This window comes from Echiichthys vipera (genome assembly GCF_963691815.1).
Source record: "Echiichthys vipera genome assembly, chromosome: 11".
NCBI lineage: Eukaryota > Metazoa > Chordata > Actinopteri > Perciformes > Trachinidae > Echiichthys > Echiichthys vipera.
The window spans coordinates 2,819,929-2,833,960 of record NC_139836.1 but is presented as its reverse complement, the minus strand read 5'-3'; the positions used below and the strand labels follow the sequence as shown (position 1 = coordinate 2,833,960).

Here is a 14,032-nt window from a genome sequence, read left to right as displayed (position 1 = left end):
TCCCGGGCCACATTAACCAGCTCTAACTGGGGGATCCTGAGGCGTTCCCAGGCCAGTGTGGAGATCTAATCGTGATTGATGCTTGTTAATTATTGTCCCGTGTCACTCAAGTTGTTGTTTATTCCATCTCTTTTAATTATTAGCTCTCCATGTCATCGTTGGATCTCTGTAAATCATAAATAAGTCATAGAGTGTGGTCTTTACCTACTCTGTAAAGTGTCCTGAGATAACTGTTGTTATGATTTGGCACTTTAAATAAAACTGAATTGAATTGAATTGAATTGAATCGTGTGTGTCATTATTGTGCATTTTACTGTTGTTGTTGCTGCTGGCTGTTCTGCAAATCGCCCTCCTGGAACAATAAAGTCTCTTGATTTGACTTGATTTGTAATTATTCATCTTAATTCTAATATTTTATTTTATATGTTTTGCTTTTACACATTTTCAGTTCTTGAAAGATGTTAAACTGTGTTTCGTTATCCTAAAAAAAACAATGAAAATGCAGAAATTCTAATTCAAAAACTCACAAAGTAGCATTTTTAGACCGGAACTAAAGCGACATGAGCTCATTTAGAGTCGGCGGTATTTAGCGGACGGACCCATTCGATAGGTTCCGCGCATGCGCACAGACCACCATGGTTGTGAAAGCGGCTGTTACATGAGTGTTTTAGAAAACAGGTAAAAACGAGCTGAAGGTTTGTTGGAGGAGACTCGCGCGGAGCAACAATGGCGGACGAAGAGCTGGAGAGCAAACCCAAAGTAAGAGCTTCACTTAAACGTCACTACGTTTAAATAAGAAGAATAAAGAGTTTAAGAAGGTCACACGGTGCCCGGGCCCCGCAGACCCCCGGTAACTTTGACCTGTTTAAGGGTCTTTAATGTCCTGTTTAAGGGTCTTTAGTGTCCTGTTTAAGGGTCTTTAGTGTCCTGTTTAAGGGTCTTCAGTGTCCTGTTTAAGGGTCTTTAGTGACCTGTTTAAGGGTCTTTAGTGTCCTGTTTAAGGGTCTTTAGTGTCCTGTTTAAGGGTCTATAGTGTCCTGTTTAAGGGTCTTTAGTGTCCTGTTTAAGGGTCTATAGTGTCCTGTTTAAGGGTCTTCAGTGTCCTGTTTAAGGGTCTTTAGTGTCCTGTTTAAGGGTCTATAGTGTCCTGTTTAAGGGTCTTTAGTGTCCTGTTTAAGGGTCTTTAGTGTCCTGTGTAAGGGTCTTTAGTGTCCTGTTTAAGGGTCTTTAGTGTCCTGTTTAAGGGTCTTCAGTGTCCTGTTTAAGGGTCTTTAGTGTCCTGTGTAAGGGTCTTCAGTGTCCTGTTTAAGGGTCTTTAGTGTCCTGTTTAAGGGTCTTAAGTGTCCTGTTTAAGGGTCTTAAGTGTCCTGTTTAAGGGTCTTTAGTGTCCTGTTTAAGGGTCTTTAGTGACCTGTTTAAGGGTCTTTAGTGTCCTGTTTAAGGGTCTTCAGTGTCCTGTTTAAGGGTCTTTAGTGTCCTGTTTAAGGGTCTTCAGTGTCCTGTTTAAGGGTCTTTAGTGTCCTGTTTAAGGGTCTTTAGTGACCTGTTTAAGGGTCTTTAGTGTCCTGTTTAAGGGTCTTTAGTGTCCTGTTTAAGGGTCTTTAGTGACCTGTTTAAGGGTCTTTATTGTCCTGTTTAAGGGTCTTTATTGTCCTGTTTAAGGGTCTTTAGTGACCTGTTTAAGGGTCTTTAGTGACCTGTTTAAGGGTCTTTAGTGTCCTGTTTAAGGGTCTTAAGTGTCCTGTTTAAGGGTCTTCAGTGTCCTGTTTAAGGGTCTTTAGTGACCTGTTTAAGGGTCTTTAGTGACCTGTTTAAGGGTCTTTAGTGTCCTGTGTAAGGGTCTTTAGTGTCCTGTTTAAGGGTCTTCATTGTCCTGTTTAAGGGTCTTTAGTGTCCTGTTTAAGGGTCTGTAGTGTCCTGTTTGAGGGTCTTTAGTGTCCTGTTTGAGGGTCTTTAGTGTCCTGTTTAAGGGTCTTTAGTGTCCTGTTTGAGGGTCTTTAGCGTCCTGTTTAAGGGTCTTTAGTGTCCTGTTTAAGGGTCTTCAGTGTCCTGTTTAAGGGTCTTTAGTGTCCTGTTTAAGGGTCTTTAGTGTCCTGTTTAAGGGTCTTCAGTGTCCTGTTTAAGGGTCTTTAGTGACCTGTTTAAGGGTCTTTAGTGTCCTTTTTAAGGGTCTTTAGTGTCCTGTTTAAGGGTCTTTAGTGTCCTGTTTAAGGGTCTTTAGTGTCCTGTTTAAGGGTCTTTAGTGTCCCGTTTGAGGGTCTTTAGTGTCCTGTTTAAGGGTCTTTAGTGTCCTGTTTAAGGGTCTTTAGTGTCCTGTTTAAGGGTCTTTAGTGTCCTGTTTAAGGGTCTTTAGTGTCCTGTTTAATGGTCTTTAGTGTCCTGTTTAAGGGTCTTCAGTGTCCTGTTTAAGGGTCTTTAGTGTCCTGTTTAAGGGTCTTCAGTGTCCTGTTTAAGGGTCTTTAGTGACCTGTTTAAGGGTCTTCAGTGTCCTCTTTAAGGGTCTTTAGTGTCCTGTTTAAGGGTCTTTAGTGTCCTGTTTAAGGGTCTTTAGTGTCCTGTGTGAGGGTCTTTAGTGTCCTGTTTAAGGGTCTTTAGTGTCCTGTGTGAGGGTCTTTAGTGTCCTGTTTAAGGGTCTTCAGTGTCCTGTTTAAGGGTCTTTAGTGTCCTGTTTAAGGGTCTTCAGTGTCCTCTTTAAGGGTCTTTAGTGTCCTGTTTAAGGGTCTTTAGTGTCCTGTTTAAGGGTCTTTAGTGTCCTGTGTGAGGGTCTTTAGTGTCCTGTGTGAGGGTCTTTAGTGTCCTGTTTAAGGGTCTTTAGTGTCCTGTTTAAGGGTCTTCAGTGTCCTGTTTAAGGGTCTTTTGTGTCCTGTTTAAGGGTCTTTAGTGCCCTGTTTAAGGGTCTTTAGTGTCCTGTTTAAGGGTCTTCAGTGTCCTGTTTAAGGGTCTTCAGTGTCCTGTTTAAGGGTCTTTAGTGTCCTGTGTGAGGGTCTTCAGTGTCCTGTTTAAGGGTCTTTAGTGTCCTGTTTAAGGGTCTTTAGTGTCCTGTGTAAGGGTCTTTAGTGTCCTGTTTAAGGGTCTTTAGTGACCTGTTTAAGGGTCTTTAGTGTCCTGTGTAAGGGTCTTTAGTGTCCTGTGTAAGGGTCTTTAGTGCCCTGTTTAAGGGTCTTTTGTGTCCTGTTTAAGGGTCTTTAGTGTCCTGTTTAAGGGTCTTTAGTGTCCTGTTTAAGGGTCTTTAGTGTCCTGTGTAAGGGTCTTTAGTGTCCTGTTTAAGGGTCTTCAGTGTCCTGTTTCAGGGTCTTTAGTGTCCTGTTTAAGGGTCTTTAGTGTCCTGTGTAAGGGTCTTTAGTGACCTGTCTAAGGGTCTTTTGTGTCCTGTTTAAGGGTCTTTAGTGACCTGTTTAAGGGTCTTTAGTGTCCTGTTTAAGGGTCTTTAGTGACCTGTTTAAGGGTCTTTAGTGACCTGTTTAAGGGTCTTTAGTGTCCTGTTTAAGGGTCCTCAGTGTCCTGTTTAAGGGTCTTTAGTGACCTGTTTAAGGGTCTTTAGTGTCCTGTTTAAGGGTCTTTAGTGTCCTGTGTGAGGAAACGGACTCAGCGTCTCTGTGTTCGTGTCAAAGTGTTTCGGGACAGATCGGCTTTGACGTGATTCATCAAAAATTATTATATTAGGATCAAACATGGATCCGCCTCCATCACCACAACATTCCTCATGTTAGACCCAGACTCAGACTCAGACTCAGACCCAGACTCAGACCCAGACCCAGACTCAGACTCAGACTCAGACTTGGCTTTACTGATCCTTTGAGAGGAAACAGTGTTTCCTCCCAAGTTAGAGATATGACTGTATCTGGTTTAGTGTTGTTTACAGTTGATGATAAATGACATTAGTGGAAACTAACAGTTAAAGTAAATGATTGCACTTAAGTGGTGCTCTGGCAGCAGTAGATGCTGTTTTCACTTCGCTTTTCAATGTGGAGATTTCCTGCTCTTCTCAGTCTTATTTCACATTAAAATGAACACCTTTGGGTTTGGACACAACAACACTTGGGCTCATAGAAACCTGGGCAGACATGTTTCACTCTTCTTCGTTTCAGTTTGACAGAACACACTGTAGTTATGTAAACAACAGAAGAAGAACAAGGTCGTGTCCAAGCATGTGTTAAATAACTGTGAAGGATCCTTCAGACTATTGAATGTTCAGTTCCCTTTACATGTCAGTTTGAATCCACGCTGGGTCTCAACATCACTTCATGTCACAGAAAAGAAGTCACGTTTGATGTCTGCGTGTGTCTGTTTCTCAGGGCTTCAGGCTGCTCGGGATTCTGGACGTCCAGAACACGCCGTGTGCCAGAGACGCCATCCTGCACGGAGCTGGGGGCTCAGCAGCTGCCGGCCTGCTCCACTTTCTGGCCACTAGTGAGTCTTATTTTAGCGCTCAGCTTATTATGGGATTCATTTTTCTCATACAGAATCTAAGGGCGAACTCCCACTGTGCCTCCGTCCCGTGCCCCGTGCTTTAGGGTCCTTGTCCCCCCCTCCAGGCCCGTTTGTACTCACACTACCTGGGCCTCGGAGAATGCTTCTTGCTGCCTATACGTCATCACGCCGTAACACGTCACACGCATTGATGACGTCATGGCGATGCGTGGCTTTGTTTCCAGATCTTTCCGTAGACCTCAGAGTTTTTGTGCGTCTTGTCGACTGTTTTTGAATCTTTTCATCGACCAAATCTGCAGTAAACACTCCACCTCCGCATCACACCAACGTGAACCTTTCACCGCCATTGTTTGAAATGTCCGCGCATGGTCCCTCCTTCTTTTTTCTATGTCCCAACAGGCGCACAGGAAATGACCTCAGAACCGCCGTAGGCCTCGTGCTCGTACACGTGCGCACGCTCGTGCTCGTACACGTGCAAACGTGCTTTACTAAAGCCCACCTCTCCCAAACGGGCCATGGACGGCAAGCGTGCCGCTCCTAGACGTGCTACGGTTGCACTCACACTGGTCAAAGGAACCAGACTTTCCCCGTAAAACCTGTTTGGGCACGGTACGGATGGACAGTGTGAGTGCGACCTTAGTTTGGTATTTGGGTTCAGTGCCACCGGAGTCTATCTAAGGTCGTCACCACACCAGAATTTAAGCTTCAATTCAGTACTAGCGTAAAAAAGCATGCATCCATCAACATACTACTCCTTAAGAGGAGTACAAACATTTCCTGTGCTTGTTTTTCTGACAATAAGGATTAAAGTCGTTTCACGCGGTGAGGAAAAAAATCTGGTTTGAAGTGTGAATGTTAAACTCTCAGCAGCAGTGTGTCCTGTCATCCGCAGGTCGGGTGAAGAGGTCTTTCGACGTGGGATTCGCAGGATTCATGCTCACGACGCTCGGGTCCTGGTACGTCGTCGTGTTGACTGACACTTCAAATCCCACCAACTTTATTTATATGACGCTTTTCATACTTTGAAACACAATGAAAGCCCAAACCTCCCACCCCCACAAATATTCACACAGTTACACAAAGACACACACACTCAAGCACATACATAGCCATAAGCACAGACTACCACACACCCACACACACAACCATACACACACACCCCACACACATACACTAGCTGTCGCTTCCTCCTCTAACACTTCAACACTTGTTTGCATTTTGCAGATGTTTCTCACTCCTTACTGCGGTTTCCTCTCTCGTTACTTCGGTTGGTAACAGAAACTCTGCTGCGTCTCCCTCTCCTCCAGGTTCTACTGCAGGATGAGCAACGCTAAGCTTCGCGTGCAGCAGAGGATGATCCAGGACGGCATCAAGAACAAGATCGTGTACGAGGGGACCGTTCTAGACCCCATAAACGAACCCGGAGCGGGAACACCGCCGAGGCCCTCATGACCTCCAGCCGTCCGTCCTGTGTAAAGGCCCGGAGGAGAAGAGGGGACGCTGTCGGGGTCCCTGAAAGACTTCATTCATTCATTCAAACCTTTATTTAAGCCTCACAGGTTTTTCAAAGGACTGACTTCAGCTGCACGAAGATGGAAGGAGCTCAAACCCCAGTATCTTATGTTTGTGTGTGATGACTGAGGACGCAGCAAATCCAAACCATCAGATCTCATATTTCAGACCCCGAGACCTTTGGACTGAAGACGAAACTGTACCTGGACTTTACCCTGATCCTGAAACATTTACCGAGGGAAAGCACCGGTTCAATTCCCCCTCTAAACCCTGTGTTGCACGACCCGCTGTGGTTCCAGGGACTCCCAGTTTCCTGCTAATCTGTAACGTGTAAAGACACAGAAATAGAACGAGAAAGAACGGACGTTGAACTATTTTCCGCGTTGATTCGACGACTAAAAAAGAAAATGGGCGGTTGTAATTAGTCGTCGTCGTGACTACACTGAGTTTGTCCACGGCCGTAAATAACAAATGTTTTAATTTGATCTCATTCTAAAGTCACTTATGTTTGTTTTAGACACTTGAGGTTGAGATTAGACACACTCTTCATACAAACACACTGAAACTGTAGTGAAAGCGCTGCTGTGATGTCACTACGACGATCGAACGAGCACTCACCGTCTCTTCCTGCTCGTTCTGTTTCTGTGTTGAATCAGCCTTTTAAAAAAATCACCTCCCACTGTGTTTGTTTTATCGTTTCGTATTTAAAAGTTGAATGTGTGGAAAATAAAGTGTGCACTGGTGTGATTATGTGAACGTGCAGTCTGGGATGTTTCTTCACTGGTGCTGGAATTAAAGGTTATTTAGCGTGAACATGTTTCCTCCTGAACAGGTTTCTCCGCCTTCTTGTCCTCTGTTTGCTCAGCGTTTCACAGAAATTAGCTAATTTTGGACACGACATCGATGGATAAAGAGAAAAAACAATGATGGGGACGGTTAAGAAGGAGCACTGGCGGGAGGGAGGAGTGTGTTTGTTTGGTTGGATGTTGAGTTCAAATGTCGACCGTCCTCCTCCACAGTCACTGACTCCACCTTCTAATGATGAAGTCGCTCTTTTACGTTGCACTTAATGTTTGATATGTTCCAGGTAAAAGAGGATAAAGAGATGAGAAGATCAGTCCGTCTGAAGAGTAGATTAACTGTGAAAATGCTCCTCAGCTGCCGCCTCACCCAACATGTACAGTCCCATATTAGAGGATGGTGTGACGGAAAGGTTCCCCTCAGCAACACCCTGCACCCCTGCGAGCTCCAGGTAGGAAATAACTCTCCAACACCCATCCAACGCTGTATCATGACTCGCTGAAGCACAGCTATGTTACTACATGACTCCATCGGAGGGATTGGCTCTCATGGTCTCAGCAGATCCATCTGAACTCTGGTTTAAAGATCTTTTGGGAAGGGGTGAAAATCCTGGTTTCTGATTGGATAAACCATCTGTCTATCACCAACATACGGGCCAAACCAACCAATCAGATGACTGAAGCGTGTGACGTGCTAACAGCGTGGAGGCAAAGCTCAGAAAGGAAACATGTGGGTAAAGGAGATTTTCCCTTTGTGTTTAACGTGAATTTACGGATCAAAGGCCCAATTTCAGGAGCCCGGTCCATATTCAACAGAAGGATCCAGAGAACAAAGGGTTAGTGAGCGGCTCGCTCCATAGCTGCTCATCTCATCTGTGGAAGCCTCCATGTTGTTTACACTCAACAGTCTCGTTGGCGTGACGGCCGTTGGTGGGAACTGGTTTGAAAGAAGCCGTCTGTGCAAAAGTAGAGAAACTATCGCTAAAGAGTAGGAAATAAGTTTACTGTGGAAATACTGGACACTTTGATAGGACGGGTGATTGGCAACATTGTGTGTGTGTGTGTGTGTCTTTGTCTCTGTCTGTGTGTGTGTGTGTGTGACTGTGTCCCTTTGACCCGTCCTGGTGTTCTGTTGAACGACCAGCAGGTGTCACCGCATCCATGCTCTGATTGTTCCGCGTGCACCTGAGAGTTCAGCTTCAAAGTCTGGAACAAAAACAAGCTTTAATTCAGGGTATTTGGTCGTTTTTCTGCTTTTAAAGCCATGTTTTACTGTTTCAAACAGGTTCTGACTGATGCAGGAGTTATGAGGCGATACCGCTTTTGGAGGGAAACTTTCACCGATGTGTTGAATTTTGGAGCCAGACGGAAAAATAGATCCTTTCTTTGCGGATGATATGACTCTGCTGTGATACTCATATAAGTTTGCTTCCTAAACAGATGATTTCATTAAAGCATATTCCACATTATTACACATTCACTGTGTCACAGTGTCGACCAATTCTAGATAGACTGAACACGGAGCAAATAAAGAACGATATAAAATAGAAATCTAAATAAAGATCAATACTGTGGGTTCAGTACCAGTGGACTGCTGTTGTCCAGCAGAGCGTGATGACACCATTGCTGAATGGCCCCGGGCTTCGTTTCCTGCATTATGAGTTCTGTAAATATGGATTCTGGTCTGAGTCGAGCTCAAAGTGAAGCCAAGCGTCTACTTTGGATATGTTTGTCTGTCTGAGTGAGTGAGTGATGTCTGTCTGTCCCTCTGATCAGGACAAACTTCTGAAACATGTTGATCCTTTTATTACTCTGCACTCACACGGCCTCCTGCAGCTCCGTGTGCGTGGCGTCATGTCGTGTTCTTTAACCCTCAAAAGCACCGGTCTGACCTCAGCGAGGCGTCGTCCACCTCCGCAGCCTGAACGCCGGCCCCCCAATTCAAGATGACACGCAGCAACAGCTAATGTTTACATTATTTCTCTTACTTTTTTCCAATAACACTTTTATAAAATCCATTTTAATACAAATTGTTGGTACAAATCCTTATTTTTATTTGTCACACCCAGCCGCTGCTCCTTTGCGTTGAAAGGAGCCAGTTGAGGTGGTTCAGGATCATCTGGTAAGGATGAACCCTTGGCGCCTCCCTACGGAGGTGTTCCAGGCACGTCCAGCTGGGAGGAGGCCTCGGGGAAGACCCAGGACCAGGTGGAGAGATTAGATCTCCACGCTGGCCTGGGAACGCCTCAGGATCCCCCAGTTAGAGCTGGTTAATGTGGCCCGGGAAAGGGAAGTTTGGGGTCCCCTGCTAAAGCTGCTGCCCCCGTGACCCGACCCCGGACAAGAGGCTGAAGATGAGATGTGACCGACATGATTGCTGATCCTTTTTACTCTCTCACAGTGATGGATTAGGCACAACCGGTTGGAATTAGCTGCTAAAGGTGCGCTGTCCCTGCGGAGTGATAAATAAAAGTAAGACAATCCGAAGCATCGTTCCACCTTCGTACAAGCGCGCTGTGTGCTGCGTGCTGTGTGCTAATTGGTTCACTGATGCTGATGAGATTTACTCCTGTACCATGGAGGCAATTCATTTGGCGCCCAAAACACAACAACAGTCAGAATCCAGGCATTTAATATCAATCTTTCTTTTGTTTTTAAATGGAGACGTAAAAGAACCTAAACTAAAGCTACTCTCTACAACAACTCAAAGCCTCAGTAGGAGCACTCGGATAAGTCTTTACGTTCTGTTCTCTGTTTTTATCAGGGCTAAAGCTAACGATGCATTTCACTGGCGATTAATCTGTCCATCATCTTCTGAATCAGTTGTTTGGTCTATAAATGTGATAAAGTGTCAGGACAATGTGCATCAGTGTTTCCCAAAGACCTCAAATGTCTCACAGATTTGTCGTTTACTGTCACAGAGGAGGAAAGGAAATATTAAAGAATTACATAAATGACATTAAAGAGGCCTGTGAATGTTCTCATGTGTCCAGGTCGTTCTCCTCAAAGCAATTTCAGTCAAAAGCAGCTGGACTTGGTTCTTTCATTCGTAACAAATCACAAACGTCCTCCTGTGACTCCAAAGCCGGTCGTTCAGAATCAATAGAGCACTAACCAAGTCCAGACCTACTTCCACCAACGACTGGACCAGGACCAGGACCAGAACCAGGGCCAGGACCAGGACCAGGCTGGGACTGGACCAGCACTAACCAAGTCCAGACCTACTTCCACCAACGACTGTCACTCCAACGACGGTCGTTGGCGAAAAAGGGTTCCAGTGACATCATCGGCCTGTGAGAGGTTAAATACCTGGATCTCCACACCAGTTAGTTGGACCAGTCCCAGCCTGGTCCTGGTCCTGGTCCAGTCCCAGCCTGGTCCTGGTCCTGGTCCTGGTCCTGGTCCAGTCCTAGCCTGGTCAGATGCGTACATGAACTGATGAAGCCTCTTGGATGAGAGGTCAAACGTCTTCCTGACAAATAACCAAGTCCAGTTGCTTTGGACTTAAACTTCTTTGGGGATTAAGAAGAAGCACATTTTTGTCTTGAAAAAATACTCAAACAGATCAAAATAGTTGCAGATTAATTTAATTAATAAATTACAATTAATCGACTCATCTCTGCAGCTCTGGTTTCTATTGGATCGCTGCCGAAGCATTTACCAATCTTCTTTTTTGAGGCGTAAAACACAAACAAACAAAGGTGAACTGTCACATGAATGCAGAACTAATCTGCACCCCGGCCTGGTGCTGCTCGCCTGTCGCTTGGCACCCCGTCACCAACTTAACCCTCAAACAAAAGGACACAGGAAGCAGCCGCAGAGGCGTCTTATTATAGAGGACCTTCATCTCGGGCGCTGTTACGCTGATTGTTCCACCAGAGCTGCTGTTGGCTCGCCCACAAGTCAGGAGCTAGGTGTCACCTCATATAACACCACGCTGACATTTTTTCACTTGACTGAGATTGACACAGACATCAGGGAGGAGGGAGGGGACGAGGGAGGGGTGGAGAGAGCGTCCGGACATCTGTCACAGCCCCGGCATGCCGCACAGTCCCACGTTGAGTTATCAAGCAGAGGGGGGTTATTTTGGTGTGTCATTATCTCGTGGGACACACGTGGACTCCGACAAGTTAAGGCTTTAATTCCAAAGCTTATTGTATCTATGTTTGGCTTTGTTTCCACGCGTGTTTTGATATTTTAAAGGCGAGACGGGACAGTCAAAACCACTGTTCACTGGTCAGTTTTGATTCTGCATCCTAAGCATGTCTTTGTGTCAAACTGGAGGAAAGAAAACAAGCAAAAACACACATTTAGGTGTTTATTTTGACTTCACGTTGTCTGCTTATGTCTGTAGAGTTGGCATTGGAGAATGCCTCGTTTGCATATTTAAACAGAACATTACAGAAAACTTGTACCACAGAAAACAAGTCTTTTAATGCCAGGAATGAACCGGTGAAGCGTCAAGATGTGCATCTATGAGCTCAGTTAGGGCTGGGTGATCGCGATCGCTGCGTCCTCTCTCCGTAGCATCGCATCGTCGTGAAATCATATCACTGTACATCGTCTGAACTGACAATAACCACTAAAGTGCACTCGAGTTCTCAAAGAGATGAGAAAATACTAGAAGTTTACATTAAATAGGCTTTAACCCTTCATGCTGTAGTTTGATTATATGTGTTTATGGAGATGCGACATGAACGTCGTCAGGGAGGCAGAGTTTCATCGCGTCGTCCAGCCCTAAGTTAAACCGTCTCATAGCGTCTCAGCAGCGCTCACACACACACACCAGACTCTCCAGTTCCTACATGCTGAAGGTTTTTACAGAGCGCTTTGTTCACATGTCACCCACAGCCTCACTTATACAACATGTGATTCATAAAAACATGGATAAAAATGACATTTTTACCTTCTTTTTGTTAAGGCTTGTACCAGTATTTGTTTATTTTTTTATTTATGGAGGAATAAAAAGTGAAAACCTTCGACTCCTCGACAAAATGAAACGATGATCTCGAGCGTGGTGTGTCCAGTGTTTCTGTTCTGGAAAGAATTAGTCTCATTTGCATATTTAGAAATAACATTTCAACAATCAACCGGGGGACGTTTCATGATGATGAAGTCTGTCAGTTATAAAAGTTCACCCTCTCCACCTGTGGCGTCTTAATTCACATTAACGCGATAAGTGTTTAATGATGTCAGCAGTTCATAGTGACAGCTGGGTAACTTTTATCAGTGTGGGCGCAACTAAAATGTTTTAAAAGCACTTAAAGGGAACCTCCACGATCGTATCCGCACGTTTGGATCCAAATAGGAGGTTTTGCGGAAAGTAGTCCGCCGTGAATCCTAGAGTTTGGTTCTTCCCTGGACTCAACAAACACCAGACAGGGTCAACACTAACTTTTAAAGGTGGGTTTTCCATTTTTTCCGTCTTCTATTTTGAGTTTTTAAGATATTACGCGGTTACTCAGACTTGAGACGACACTCATTACTTTGAAACCCGAGCTAAAGACGCAGCTTCCTACCATCGCTTGTCTCGTTTTATCTCGGTGCGTTTGGTTCTGCCTGCTTTCTTTAACAGTGTTTCTGTAACGCTTGCTTGCTTTAAGTGTTTTTATCGCTTGTTTCTTATTATTTTTACCCACTTGCAGTTTCCTTTTGGTGTCAAATATGCTGCAGAAATGCCTTTGTCTCATATTACGCAAGCCTGATAATGAAAACGAGACCTACGATTTACAAATGACCTCTTTTGTTTCTTCACTCAGGTTCACGTGGCTCTTTGTCGGCTGACTCTGTTTGTGATGTCGACGGGTAAGTCGAGCTCTTCCTCTCACATGTCAAACAAATCCATTCGCCTCGCCATCGTCCTTTAAACAAATACCCGTGCACACGCAAATAAACGCACCGACACACGTGCAGCATCGTGTGGCTCCACTTCAGAGTGTAACATCAGCATCAAATAGAGCTACTGCGACATACTTCAAAATATATACTTATGTTAAGGTGCTGTTTGCTGCTCCTATTTCTCATGTTAAAGTGCCACTGATTGAGACTAAATGCCAAGAACCGGTTGCCAGTTCCTCAAAACCTGGCAACGGAGACCGTCGAGCCCTGCCAGAACTTCTCTTTTCTACTTAAGACATTCGGTCGATGATAATTTACGCTAATGACTTTTAAAACGATCTCTCTGCCATCTTTAAAACACCAAGTGATCAAAAAACCAACCGTCAAACGAAACGTCACATTGTGGCTGTTTCAAGTGCAAGACGCCACATTGGCCGCATCCTGACGAGAGGTGATAATTCAAGACAATAAATCAATAATGTGCACGAGTGGAGAGGAGAGTGTGCATGAGAGACACTTATTTTAAATTAATTATATCAGAACTGAAGCCCCCTTTGCGTCCATGTAATCGAGCGTGCAGATCCCGAGGGGGGTGCAGGGGACACGGCCCCCTCGACGTTTAGAGCGTGTGCATTCAAAACATGGAAGAAGCCGAGGACTTTTATTTTGAAAAACCTGCTTCGCATCGCAACAAAGCCACGGGTAAAAGTCGGGTGCGTCATGCGACCTCCAAAGATACGATCAACGATGCCGGCGTGCAAGGCAAGCGAGAAAACAACTAAATGTGCACTTTTGAAACAAAAACATTTTTTACATTTTGCATTTTTTATTCTCGGTGTCTTTTTATTTCGGACATAATGGTGATGAACGCTGGTTCGAGGGGCCCCCCTGGGAGCTTTGCCCAGGGCCCCGACAGACTCTAGAACCGTCTCTGGACACGATGAATAAACTAAACACAGCAAAAGCTACAAATACAGCCGTAAATTAAAGCGAGGAGTAAGTAAAAGGCTGAAATCTAGTCTAGTCAGCATATTGTGAATAACAAACCGCAGTATTTCAAAAGTAGGTTGAATCGTTTGCTTTGACGAATGTTGATACATTTGAATATGTTCAATTCCTCCCTGTGTCCTACCTCCACCATAATTTAGTGCATACAAATCCACCTAAGTGTGGGAAATTAAGAGCTCTGCGTTGTTCAGGGGGGTGGGGGCGGATCCCCGCACAAGTGTCCCCCTCTGTGTCAAAAAGGAAATATGCGCCCTTGCATGTAATCTCTCCTGCTCAGCCCCGAGTACACACTCCTACTCAAATCCTTTGGCCTCATTTGGTTGTTAAAGCAGCCCCGCTGGTTCTCCCTCTGCACTCGCTCAGCGGCGACAACATTAAAAAAGACTTTACCGTCCGACAGCCTTTCTTTTTTTTAAACACTAAAGCCTGGCAATAAAAGCAGG

At 44.9% G+C, this 14,032-nt stretch overlaps 1 protein-coding gene across 1 annotated transcript; it reads left to right on the top strand.

Moving 5' to 3' along the window:
• The first annotated feature begins 637 nt into the window (after positions 1-637).
• Positions 638-6,617, top strand: cox20 (cytochrome c oxidase assembly factor COX20). Its single transcript, XM_083922497.1, has 4 exons — positions 638-759; positions 4,296-4,410; positions 5,324-5,387; positions 5,739-6,617. The coding sequence occupies exons 1-4, from the start codon at positions 727-729 to the stop codon at positions 5,881-5,883; spliced, it is 357 nt and encodes a 118-aa protein (XP_083778623.1). The 5' UTR covers positions 638-726; the 3' UTR covers positions 5,884-6,617.
• The last annotated feature ends 7,415 nt before the right edge of the window (positions 6,618-14,032 follow it).